The sequence below is a fragment of the Strix aluco genome, chromosome 5, assembly GCF_031877795.1.
Source record: "Strix aluco isolate bStrAlu1 chromosome 5, bStrAlu1.hap1, whole genome shotgun sequence".
NCBI lineage: Eukaryota > Metazoa > Chordata > Aves > Strigiformes > Strigidae > Strix > Strix aluco.
In genome coordinates this window covers 33,128,205-33,142,271 of record NC_133935.1, presented here as the reverse complement: position 1 = coordinate 33,142,271, position 14,067 = coordinate 33,128,205, and the positions used below count along the sequence as shown (strand labels likewise).

Below are 14,067 nucleotides of genomic sequence, written 5' to 3'. Positions count from 1 at the left end.
TCCCTTGGCTGCTACTGTGATTTTCTTTTGTGGCTGTTCCAACATCTCTAGTCTCTGATTTATTCCTCTTTGCAGTTTATTTTCCAAAGGTCACATAGCTGGGCATGAAAGGGACCTTTCATGAGACTGTGTGAGGATTAGATGGAGAGAGGGAAAAAGAAAACCTCAAGAACATAGATCTTATGATTCTGTGCTGAGGAGTGTCTTCTGCTGTTGTTTTTCACTTCTTGTGTTTTTCAGTATAACAAGACTTAATTGAACAGTTTCCTGCAGCTATTGATACTTTAGCCTCCGTTTTCCCCATATACATGCCTAATATAAATAACAGTATAATTTTTTATCACATTTTGAAATTAGAATCTTTGTGCTTTTTTTCCATTCTTCTCACTCACTCTTGGAAGGAACTCCCCACTAAGACTCACAAAGCTGCTTGTATATCCTCCTTCAGTTATTCTCCAATTTCTTTGTCATGATGTCTATAGGATAATAATTTGGCATCTATAAGAGACTTCATGTGCTAAAATGATTACTTAGCATGCTGGCTAGTACACTCAGATTATTTCCTTACACTCCATTGTTGATCTGTGTAGATGTCTCTTTTTCTGTGTTAACATTTGTAACAGGACTGCCCAGGTTTATTAGGAGTACCTACTAAAACAGGTTTATAGTCACAACTCTTAATTATAAGATTTGAATAAGACAAATGAGTCTGCTACATGCTGAGAAAATCTTTCTCAGAGAAGAATTATAGTTGTGTCTCATAGGAGAGATTACAGGGTACTCTACTGCTGTTCCTAATTTCAGTAGAGTAAGATGACCACAGAGCGCAAACCTCTTGACATTTTTGCCTAGATGAGAAACGCTATGCATTTTGGAGCAAAGATGTTTGTGGTTATGGTTAACTGATGTGCATACTTAAAGTGGGATCTGTCCATTAATATAACAACATTGCACTTGATTATTGGTCTCATGGTGGTGAAGAGGGCAAGATAGTGGGTTACGGTGTTCCTTCTAGTGCATCGTCTTCGAGTGCAAGACTTATCAGAAAACACACTACCCCTTTGCAACACACATATTTATCAGAAGTGACTAGCTAGCAAGTAGAATGGATTTTTGGGGGTAACTTTGTACTACTTGCTGAAGCACTATCATAATATCATAGTAACCAGCTACCTATTAAACTGAGTTGGGATAGAGTTGAATTTAGGAAGAAAATAATGTACTCGTAGGCTCTTCGGTGTCTCCTGAAATCTTCACCTTGTCTTCTCTGATCCTTTTTGTTTTTTTCAGGAGTACATCCTCAAAGGAGTGGTAAATGCAGCGCTTGGACAAGAAATGGGCTCGGTGAGTGAAGCCTGTGAGGTTCTCCAGGTTCTCCAACAGTAGAATATGAACAGATCTGTAGGAATGGAGTGAAAGAAGCAGTCATTTCTCATTTAGATTGCATGATATCCGAGTCTCTTAATCTTCTTCTGTACAGTACTCAGTCCAGAATGAGTGAAATGCAAGTCTCTGTTGCTAGTCCTGACAATAAATCAAGCTGAATTGGGCTTCTCTGTCCTGTTTCCAAAAAACCTGTTTGCTTTTGTACTGGGTCTGGCTGAGCCAGAATTGGTTTTTCCCCTGTAGCAGCCCTCATGGTGCTGTGTTTTATGTTGGGAGCTGGCAGGGTGTTGATAGCACACTGGTGTTGTGGCTGCTGCTGAGTAGTGCTTACACAGCACCAAGGCTCTTTCCGACATTTTCCTCCGCAGTGGGACGGGGTGGGCAAGATCTTGGGAGGGGACACAACCAGGACAGCTGACCCGAACTGACCAAAGGGATATTCCATACCATATGACGTCTGCTCAGTATAAAGCTGGGAGAGAGGAGGAAGGGGGTGGGAGTCATCCTTGGTCCTCTGAGGCAACCACTACGGGTATTGGAGCCCTGCTTCCTGAGAAGGCCCGACATCGCCTGTTCATGGGAAGTAGAGAATAAATCTGTTTTCTTTTTTTGCTTCCACACGCGGACCTTTGCTTCGCTTTGCTTATATTAAAACTGCTTTTGTTTTACCCACAAGGGTTGGGTTTTTTTTTTCCTATCTTATTTTCTTTCCCCTCCTTGCTCTGTTGAGGAAAAAAAGGGGAAGCGGGGGGAAGTGATAGAGCGACTTCGTGGGTACCTAGCATTTAGCCAAGGTCAAACCACCACAGCTTTCTACAGTGTTCTTGTGTATCTAGGCACATAGTGGCACATTTACCTTTTCTGTTTTTAATTCAGCCCTGGTTTGTCTGTTAGTTGCTCCCCATCTGTTCCTCAGAGCGTATCTTCACTGTGTAGTGTAGCATCAACTCTGGAACTCATGTTGGATTTTTTTTTTTTCCTCTCCCAGAGAGATCATCTGAAAATTGCTCAGCAGTTCTTCCAGTTGGTGGGTGAATCAGCCAGCGAATGTGGTATGTTTGAAATGTTCTTTCTCCATTATGTAATGCTTCTTTACAATATCCAAATATATACCATCATATCTTTGTCTCGCTGCTGACTGTTAGCATGACTCTTGCTAGGCATTTCGTTGCTATAGTATGAGTAACAGAAAATGTAGTTTATAGTCTAAAACAAATTTGCAAGTTTAAATTAGAAAGCTCAATTGATTCCAAACCTTACTATATGAATTTGGCTGGAAAAGAGGCGATACTGCAAACTGCTAGTCTTCACTGATAGATGCTGTGGCAGCTTGCCTTTAGCTAATAATCTCCATTATAGAAACAAAAGACAACAGCCTAATTAGATGAAATGTGTGGCTGAAACCTCACAGGTACAAATCTAGGACTGCTAATGAAAGCTTATTGAGTGTGTACAGTCCTAGCACGGAGTCTGCCCTGGAACTGAGGGTGTTAACAATGTAGAGAGGAGTTTGGCTACAGAGAGAAATGGAGGCTCTGGGACTAACTCATTGATTGAATCAAAAAAACCCAACATGATAAAACCCAACAAAAAAATCAATATATTTTCAATATTTGCTTTTACTTATTCAATAATAGACCGAAACAAGTCTTTGTCTTCCCTTCCTCTTGTCAAAGTAAAACGAAAAATCCCAAATCAAAAAAGCCAGTAGCTGGAACACAGAGATTCAGCCGAAATGGGGCTTCCCAGTTTTCTTTGTAGCATTGTCACTAGGACTATTTTTTTCAGGTGGGTAACCTATGCATGTTTACAGTGAAGACAGTTCATGGTCCTCAGAGACAGAATGCTGTCTCCTGTGTCCACTGTGACTAAAGAGAAGGAGCTTAAGAGACAGAGCAGCAGCACTGATGAAACTTTCAGAAATACTGTTGAGCCATTCTGTTGCCCTTGCAAACCTCATGCTGTTGGGATGAAGTTGGGATCCCAGCTAACAGAAAGAAGCAATGTGAAGAACTGTAGTAGTGGAGGACTCGGTTAGTGGGCATATAGCTAACTGGGTTTGTGATGTAAAGTGAAGTCACAGGGTGACTGGTGGTAGACTTCTAATGCCCATAACAGTCATGCAGGTGTGATGAGTGACCATAGCACACATGGGTAAAAATAATACAGAGATAGTCAGAGAAAAGTTATCCTGAAAAGATGTGTAGTGAAGATAGAGCCCAAAACCAAAATTTAAATTGTTAGGAAGCTAGAAGACTTAATTTTACTGTGAAATATTTTTAAACCCATATGCAAAACAAGATAGAGAGGCTGAGACTTGAGGTATGGATGAGGGGAAAAAAAAAAAAAAAGAGGAGGGTGAACAGAAATGTAGTCCAATTAGGAAGGTGGGTTAATTGAAAAAAATGAGCCTATGGGAAGGATTGGTTCCAACTAAAGGTAAATGGAAACATTAGTACTGCAAGCATGTTACATTCTTGGTACTTCCATGTAAGACTGCTTTGTCATCTTTTTAAAAACTTGTGGGAGAAAGCTGATATACAGAAGAGCACACAGTTCAAGGTAACTCCTTTAAAGGTAAAATACTGTGAGGGTTTTTTTGTATCCTCAAATGAAGGACAGGTGGAGGTCAACAAACTGTAGATAAGGAATAGAAGTGGTAAACAGAGTTCAGTTTAGATAGGACATAACAAAAAGCAAACACATGAAGACCAAATATGTAAGTGTTTTTATACAAATATTAGATGTTTTACAAGAAGATGAATAAAGTGGAACACCTGGTTTTAGAAGAGGAAGCTATAAACGTAAAATAATTTTTTAAATGTGATAGGAGGATGGTAACGTGTAGGATATTGTTCATATTTAATTTACAATGGGATATTACTAAATAGGTGGTGCCAGTGGAGAAATGGTTCTAAACATTATAGAAACCTTCTCTCAAAATAAATATCTTTTCTTTATCAGTGAGTAACATAAAATTGTTTTAAATTACATGCTTAGATAGGAGACTCATCGTATTGAGGCTAAATTATTCACCAGCCAGCCTGGATGGGAACAGTGACTGGCATATTAAAGAGGTTAGAGATTTTATATAGAAAGATAATGAAATAATAGTTGGAGAATTCTATTCTGCCCCTATTGACCTAGTAAATGCAATGACATGACATGATATAGAGAATGAATTTTTAAATGCTAAGTTTTCATCTTTCTTAGAACATACAAGTGAACAGTTGACTCTAGACCAATAGAGAGATTACACAGAACCTCATTTGAAAATTTATTATGAAAATCCAGTTTTGTTACAGTGATCTGAGTGTGATCCAAGTATAATCAAATTCAAAATCCATGTGTTAGCAAATACCTCAAAAAAAATTTCCACAGAACTCATTTCAAGAAGGGAAGCTACACAATAACCTTTCTCATTTCTAACAGAAAATTTTCAGTGAAGTAGCAGTGAAAAGGATAAAATGCACCTGATTTGAACACTTGAAAGAACCTTTTGTTTCTTTAAAGAAAGGGCTCGTATTCATAATTAATGAGCTATAGGAGACAAATAATGGCATGACTAGGTTTGCCAATGATACAAAATTACCCATAGTAGGAAAAATGAAAGCTTCCACAATGATGAAAGCTGTGGAAGAATATATGAGGCTGAGTAATAATATGCAAATTAAATTTAGCTTTGATAAATGCAAAGTAGTACATGGGGGGGGCGGAAACCCTTAAAATATATTTGCAAAATTACCAGAAAAGTTGGAGGCAATCTTAGGAATTGATGAGGAAAGAACAAAATAAAAATAATTACTGTGTCATTGTATACAGATCTAGTTCCCTTTCTTGAATACTGTCTGGAGTTCTGGTTCTTATATTTTAAAAAAATGATAGAACAAGATAGGGAACGATAAAGACAGCATGGATGATCAGAGAAAGGGTATAGTTTCTTGAACAAGGAGAGATTGAATGAAGGAGGATACATGGCCTGGAAAATGATGACTGAGTTTGGTTATGTTCCAACACATACAGAACATCATAAATGACAAGGAGAAGAGGAATAGAGAAGAATTACTTACTGTACCGTACAAAAAACAAGGATCATTGACATAAATCATCATGCAAGACAACTAAAGCAAACAGCACAAATTACTTTTTCACATAACACAACTTATTTGATACAGAATCTTGCAAGAACCAGAAGGTATAAAGAAATCTGTAGAAGAAAAGCCCATTGGCTGTTTAACACAAATTTTTCAGTGATGAAAGTCCTCAGTGCAGATTGTTGGAAGCTGTGAGAAACATCAAAGGAAGTGGCATTACATACTACAGCATGTCTTACATGTGAAATCAGAGAATATTATTTCTATAGCTGTGTATTCTTACTCAGCAAGCTTCTGAACCAGATGGGCTTTGCATCCAATATGATAATTTTTATGTTCTTATGTAACTTAGCATATTAGCCACAATGTTGTATATTTGTGGTCATTTTTGATCTGCTGCCTTTGGTTTGCTGGATCTAGAACGAAGAACAGAATTCTTGCTGTTTGTATACTTGGGCTTTTGCTAAGTAGCCAGCTGTGCTATTCAAGCATGTAAGTCATGCTTCAACACTTCCCACTGGGCCAATCCATGCAAGGAGCTAGTACCACTAGATTGTCTGTTTAAGATCTTTATCAAGTTACTTAGCTGCTTTGCAGATTTGTAGTACAAAAGTAGGTTGTGTTTGCTAGAGTGAGAAAATCATATGCTGTGTTTTTGCTCACAACTGGGCCTACAAGGCTCCTGATTTTAATGTGGATTATCAAAAATGAATGGATTAAAATGAAGATGTAGAATATTTTTTCAAAACAAGATCCTGTCTTTCTGACTTGCTTGTTAACTGTAGAAATCCCATGACTGCATTAAGAAAAAAGCAGCAACAGGCAGTTTAGGGAGAATAGTGTCATATATTTGTAAAGTAATTTGGAGTCATCAATTAAGCCCTTTGCTATTTTTAATTAGATCTCTGACTTGGAGGTTCAAGGAACATAAAGCAAACAGAATTAATGTGAAAGTCCTTTCCAATATATGTACACATTTCATCTCATGTCCCTACTTTAAGAGGAGTAGGGACACCCAAAACAACAACAACAAAAAAACCCAGGAAGCACTTACAGTGTAGGAGTCAATATTCACCCTCTAGCAGCAATAAATAACAGTCAGAACAGCAGCTTGGTTTACAGGGTTTTTTTAAGCTTAATACAAACTCTTAATCCCAATGACATGAAATGGAACCAGCATTACAAAGGAGGATATAACTAGATTTTTATAGTTAATTCTCATGCTCTTCTCCCAGGATCTCAGCTGAATGGAAAATTAAACAGATCAGATTTCTGAGATAAGTTAAGGAGGAAATGGGGCAAGGGGAACATTAGTAAAAGTAAATGAACATTAACATTTCCATTAAATGCAGTATTTCAAGTGTTTAACATAAGTCTTACAAACTACCCTAAAACCTCTGCATCCACAATGGAGAAAAGCACCCCTTTCATTTTCAGTGGTCCTCTTTTAGGATCAAATCAGGCATATCTGATGTTGAGTGGGAGGAATGAAACGTTTCTTCTGGCCTTTGTGCAGTCTTTTCTTTGAAGTATTCTTAGGTCACCCTAAGTAATTTTTCAAAATGAGAACTTTTTCCTCTTCCTGCATGAGTCACATGGGATGAATTAGAACTATAAAACTCTAGTTTTCTTGTCACTAGTAGTATTCATTGCTGAGTTGTATGAGATTTACAGATGTTTTGCTTGTTTGGGTTTTTAATGAAATCTTTCACTAAAAGTGTATGGAGAATGGTATGCTGGGATAACAAAATTTTCTGCCAAAATGCAAACTTAAGAATAAATACTGGAACCTAGAAACTCTCCAATCATATATGGGAAAATAAAAGCGTGGTTCTAATATTTTGTTACTGTGATTCATTTTTACTGAAAATGTATTCTCAGTTTTAAGTCTTATTTGCATTTTTAAAATTTTGTTTAAAATAAATTGCTGTGAGTTTATGAACTTCAAAAATTGAATGTGAGAGAAAAGGAGCACTTCTGAGGTACCTGCATTCTCATTACAATAAAAAAAAGAGTGGAGGAAAACTGTTTTTGTTGTTGCCCTGTCAGGTCATGATATCTGTCATGATAAGTATGCCTGAATGTAAAAAGGGACAGATAAATATACAGGCCAGTTTCTGTTCAGAAGGGAACACTTAATGAATAACCAAATAATTTTCTTAAGTTGGAGGACTGAATGATGTGGTTCAGACATAGATAAGGATGGATTGTTTCTATATGGAAATGACAGGACACCCAAGCTGAGTATCTCCTAGTGCTAAAAGATAAAAAATGAGAATATTCTGCTTTCCTTTGAAATATATTTTGAGATCTTATATAGTACTTTCCGGGAATAATTACTACCCTACCTTATTTAAAGGAGAAGGTACAATTTTCCAGTGGAATGCTATATTTTGTGCAGTGGTATGGAATCAAAATATTGGTCTTCAGATACATGAAATTTCTGTATACAGAAAATATATTTTCATTTTCTAGTGTGGTTGGATTGATGGTAACTAACCTACAGGAGCAGATTACTTCAGGGCTGTTGATAGCCTTAGGACATTATCTCTTGTCACTTTACCAAACTGCACAGAGCAGCATTCTCTCTAAAGATCATTTGACGTAGTGAAATAGTAGTGATTTGGCATCACTTGCATTTATGCCTTCCTGGCTGCTACTTGGGTTCATCCATCTCTCACCAATCTCTGCTGGCTGGGTCTAACAAAAATTAGTCTTAGTAAACTTACCTTGGAGTCTCTAAAAAAGCTTTGAAATAGTTTTTCAGTAACACAGCTTGCAATTTCAGAGTAGATGACAGCATAGTATGATGGCAGCAAAAGTTTATGATGACGTAGATAGCAGAGAAGTTTACTGACACTCATTTGAACTGATATGCCTAACATATTTATGACTTTACTGCTTGTGAGCAATGTGGTAATCCCAAAGGCATGGAAACTAATTTTCATATTGTATTTTATAATTGAGTATTTTTCCTGTGCATGCATTAATTTTATTTTAATAACAATATTTTCAGTGTATCAAGTTTACTCTCTTACTGGAAGTAAAATTAAATATGTAGAGCTTCTTTGTCCAAGATAACTGAAAAGCATACTTCTAAAGAAAAAAGGCTAATGAGGATAAAATAACAAACTCAGGCTTTGTATCAAGTGTTGTTTCCCAAGAATAAGAATAATTCATGGTAAAATTATGCTACATAAATTGTGTCATGGTAAAGGCCTGTTACTTAAAGAATTTGTCGCTGTAGAATTTGCTTTTGAATACAGTCTTGCAATAGTTATTGTATGGTGTAAAGAAAGTTGACAAGATGATCTAATAGTTTTTCTAACCTCTAGTATGGTCCTTTGCCTGAAAAGGCAAGTTACACTATTTTTAGAAGTTAGCTTCATAGTCGCCAGCAATCTTGGCAGTGATTTCCGTTACCATGTGATTTTCTAAATGATAATTTCTACAATCTGCATTTATCTTTCGAATTTTAGATACCATTCCAGGGAGACAATGCATGTCCTCCTGCTTCTTTCTTCTTAGACAGTTTGGTAATGTCCTGATTTACCTCAACTCAATCAAGGTTAGTATTTATTTACTATTGGTAGTACTCTAATGCATGGAATCACTACTTACAGAATTAGACTATACCATGTGAGACACTATGTAAACATAAAAAGATTGAGAAACACAACAGTAAGAACAAAACACAGGAACAAGAGTAGGACATAAGTGGTCATTACAGCAGATAGATCTAAATGTAAAGAAGCGGTTTATAAGATAGCATTGTGCAGCATGGTGGGCATGATGGTCTCATCACACAATTTAACCAGTATCAGGCTTTCTGGTGGCATCACAGAAGATGAAGAAAATTAAAGGAAAACAATGAAAAAAATTGTGGATATTTATGGGGTGGGCAATATGGAGGAAAAAACCCAAATGTTTTCTTAAGATTTATGAAATTATGGAGATTATTGTCACTGGTTAATACTTGGGGACAACATTTTCGTGAACAAGAGTGTGTAAGGAAGAGAGGACATGAAGGACTCCAGAAGTATTAATGCTTATATTTTACAGGGAAAGCAGTCGCTGAAGAGCTAAGATAGGGCAGTATTACCAAAGCAGTAAACTGAGAATATTATTTTAGCAGAAATAATCTAAGTGGTACCCTGCAGGCAATGTTGCATTTTTCAAAGTAAGAGAAGGAGTTTGCAGTTATCATAATGCAGTATTATCAGAACACCAGAATTCAATGGATAGAATGGGTATAACTTACAAATATCCAGTTATAAATCAGATGTGAGGAAAAAGAGAGAGGCTGGAGTGTGATTATAGAGTTAAGTGATTGCAGTCTTGTTCCAGTGATTTGAAACTAGAGTTGTAAGAACTCTGTATTTGGTAGGCAGAGGAACAAGAATCTAAAAAGAAATTGTTAGGGAGATACACAAAATGAGCATAATTACAATGTTCTAAGGAGGATGAGAGCTAAAGAAAAACGTGGTTGTAATGGTGCCAAAAGCAGCTGATGGGTGAAAAATGATGAAAGTGTAATGTTTCTAAACTTTGTCTGGGAAGCGGTCATTGAGGAAACCCCAAGTGTCTGTAACCACTGGAATGGCTCCACTATAGTGGAATGAAGAGACACTCCACCACCACACACCCCCCCAGTTTGGAGTGTGTGTGTAACTGAAGAAAAGGATAGCTGGAAACTAACAGTGAGATTTGTTTTGCCTAACCTGAGCCATCTAAAAGTCAGAGTTCTCGTTATGTTCATCTGGTCTCAGTCTATAGCTAACGGGGGCAGATGGTAATTTCCAGGGGAGAATTCATCCTATGTATTTCTTACACTTATCCTGGAATGGAATAAGTCACCCGGTCGATCTCGGTCCAGCCAGGATCAGGGTGACACACTGAATAATGACAAACTCACACCAGTTTATTGAAGGGGGGACATTGCCAAGAGCAAATGCTGCTGCACTGTGTGCAAGCTCCCAATTTATTACCACCTGTTTACATAGGTTCGTTTTTACTTTTACATCCTACTGACCTTCAGGTTTTGCCTGTTTACTGCTCACGTGCTCACCACACTCTGCAGGTGGTGTTTTTTACTGTTGTTTTTCACACAACACGGTGTTCCATAATGTTGCCTCAGTTATCCACAAACGTTCTTCTAACCTCAAGGTCAGTTTACATTTTGCTAACCACCAATTCTTAATTCCCACATCACCCCATAGAAATGCCCGGTTCTTTCCATTTCCTTTAAACAACTAGTTCTAACCTGAAAAGGTTCAAGTTAAATGCAGTTACTCACCACCTCCAAGGTATATAGGAAAGCTTAGAAATGAGAGAGGAGTAGCATCTGGGGAGGCAAGTGGAGTTGTCATTAATATTGGAAAGTAAGACTAGTGTTTGTAAAGGAAAGAGCCAGAAATGAAGATACTAAACAGAAATTAAGGGGGTGAAAGTGGGCGTTAGAGTGCTCAGAGGATAGGTCAGAGCCATGAGACAAGAGCAGTGCCACAGGGAGGGGTTTAGGTGAGATGGTTCTTGCATCTGAGGGTATAAAGGGAAGTGTTGTAGGAGGGGTTGGAAAGAAGATCTGAAGGGAAAAGAAAGAGCACAGAATACTCAGTGTTATTTTGTAAGATGTTAGTAAGAGCCCATGCAGAGGGAAATATAGGTGAGGAATAGATCTAATGTTTAATAACTCTCAGGAGGGAAGCAGAAATAGTGACAGGTATTTGCAAGCCTTCAATCCTGCTATGTTTATCAACTAGAAGAATGAGCATTCTTACCTTGTCAGATATGGGAGAAACTATTTTATTATGTGTGCATAGGAGAGGGAAAGGGTTATCTGACTGCTTGTTTGGGTATTGTGTTTTGTTTTAAAAACTTAGATGTTTTGCTGAAAGTATGTAGAAATACTGTCACAGATTATAACACATGCATGTGGATCTCAGCTTGCAAGCTGGACTTGTCCACATATACAATCCTTTGGCATCAGTAACCATATATCTCTTTTGATTTGACCCATATTTAGGCAAATATAATAATTTTTTTTTAAATATTCCCTCGGTTTTCACACAGTTGTAATGTGAATGCATTTATAAAAGTGAAACAAAATATTAAGCTAAGTAAAGAAAATTCGATATAAAAAAAGATTGATGCCTTTCATTGCACAGTGGTATACTCTTATTTGAAATACTAGTCACTACCCCCTCAAATGCGGAAAGAAAGGTGATTCAGAGAATAATTAGAAATTCAAATATTGTCTTAAGAGATTTAGGAGATAGATATTTTTTGCTATAGATAGAAGTTAAGAAAATAAAATTACACAAAATGAGAATTAGAGTAACAAGGTAGATCTGAAACCTCCATTTGTATTAGGAGAGGCTGAAAACAAGATACAGCTCTCTGGAATGGCAGCAAATTCACAATGTCTTTTCTAAGAAAATATATTTTGTCTCTCTCAAAACTCAGTTTGTGGAACTCATTGTCATAGTTCAGAGTAGGGTTGAGGTTGCACGTTTGGAAGGTTTTATAGATTTTTATCTAGCAAGTTGCAAAATGATCAAGCTTAAGTAAAATATGTATTTGTTAAATTGAAGGGAATCATAAATGCTGGTAACTTGAGACATAATGCAGTTGATAAATAGCAAGGACTAAGGAAGTAGTTGATCATTCTCATAATTTTTTAGCTGAGACTGGCCACCGATCAGATTTACTTAGGTCATCCCCCTTCTCTTCAGGTCATAGGGATGCAAATAATTCTTCGTGTACCATGTTACAGGCAAGGTTTAGGTGGCTTTACAGTCACCTTTGTGTTTCATTCACAGGAATAAACTTCATTAAAATCTCTGCAGCTCTTTAAGTGGAGCTGTGTACTCTGTGAAGATTGTTTGCACGATATTCTCTCAGGAAACACCACCTTCATCCATGATTGATTAAAACTGCTTTAGGCATGAGAATGTCTCAAAGGACACCTTATTATAAGTGTATTGCCAGCTGCCCTGAGGGTGACGTTATAACACTGAGGATCATCTGAGAAGACAAGCTAATTCAGGATCAGCTGAGTTCTGGCCACAATGAATGCTTCATTGTTCAACTGAGTATCTGAGCATCTCATTGAAATGGACATCACTCAGAGCACAGTTTTATGAAAAAATTGAAGGCTACTGAAAAGACCACAGAAGAGTGAAGTGCAGTACGTATAATGTGGTTTAAAAAAAGAAAGAAAAGAAAGAAAAACAAAACCAAAACATTTAGCTGCTGTGAACGTGTTGCACTATCAGCGGCACTAGTTCATTTCTACTGGTTTTGTTTTTGCAGCAGGTCTGGTATGTAGCACTAATACAACCAGGATAAAATGACACAGTTTTTGAGTTTGGTTGCTGACAAGTTTATTTTCCGTTTTAATTCAAAAATACAATGTGGGCTATTTGAACAGAAGAAACTATTAATGCAGTAAAACTAAGCATCTTGCTCACCAGCTTTGTTTAACCTGGGACTTCTGCTGATTCACACGAAACTATCACTGAGGAAGAATACAGTAAAGTGTTGTAATTCTCATACGGTGAAACCAGTTAGTTCACCCTAAGGGTACTGAAATGTTTTCACAAACTGAGCTTAAGATTCACCCGATTGGTTCATCCTCATGCTTTCACATGGCTTGCTAAATTTGCCAGCTTTTGGACCCTAACATAGACTATTTGGGTGAAACCTAGACATCTGGCAAATGGTGGCAATCCCCCACCTCTCCTCTCAAGGCACTAGCTTGATGTATGTGGGTGGACTGGATTAGTACCCTTTGTTGACTGCCTGTGACAGGGAAGGGAAGAGGTTCATCAAGTGTCCCTGCATCATGAAAGAAGATAGAGAGCACTGGGAAAGCGTTTTTCCCCTTGCTTACTGTATCTTTTGTACAGTCCCAACTATGCTTTTTATCTCTTCCTCAATCTTTAATGAGGTTACAAAACAAAAGTTTGATCTTCCTACACATGTTCTGTTTCTTTTATAGATTATATAAGGAAAAACGTTTCTTTCACACACCTTGCTGTTACGCACCCAGAAAGGCTTTTCTTAGAGTAACTGTAGTGGATGAACCACCTAGCTTGTTTCCCATGCTCTTTCATAAGCAGGGAACCCTCTCCTCAGCAGGGATCCTCAATCCCATCCACACTTGTAGCTGTAGTATTGTGTTCCACCTTACCTCTGCCAGGTCTACTGGTGCTGCAGTGTAGGACAGTGCTGAATGTTGAACACACTCAGCTGACTTGTGGTCATCTGAGTTATACTTTAATCTGGGCATCTGACCATGATCAAATCTAAGCTATATGGGTCAAACCCAAACATCAGGCTAACCAGTACCTAGAGTTATATTTCCTGCTTTGGCCCATGCAGCTTTCCAGAAAAGATACAGCTAAATCAACCTGATCTGTCATTAACCAGGTGTGTCCAGTCTAATATTATGAGAGAGAAACACTTAGTGTTGCACTTCAGATAGAGAGAGAGAAGGGTGCCTGTAAGCAAGGCTTAAGCTTAAGAAAGTCCTATTACAGGGTGTGCTGCCTGGCTGAACCCCAGTACTGTGGTTCCATCTTCA

General features: G+C 37.7%; 1 protein-coding gene across 3 annotated transcripts in view; it reads left to right on the top strand.

Moving 5' to 3' along the window:
• Positions 1 to 14,067, top strand: part of IFT56 (intraflagellar transport 56) — a 52,043-nt gene that overhangs the window by 25,966 nt on the left and 12,010 nt on the right. For all 3 annotated transcript variants that reach the window (XM_074826837.1, XM_074826836.1, XM_074826834.1), the window contains 3 exons: positions 1,291 to 1,344; positions 2,375 to 2,438; positions 8,960 to 9,048. In XM_074826837.1, the coding sequence (XP_074682938.1) occupies positions 1,291 to 1,344; positions 2,375 to 2,438; positions 8,960 to 9,048 (207 nt within the window). The remainder of the gene's footprint in view (positions 1 to 1,290; positions 1,345 to 2,374; positions 2,439 to 8,959; positions 9,049 to 14,067) is intronic.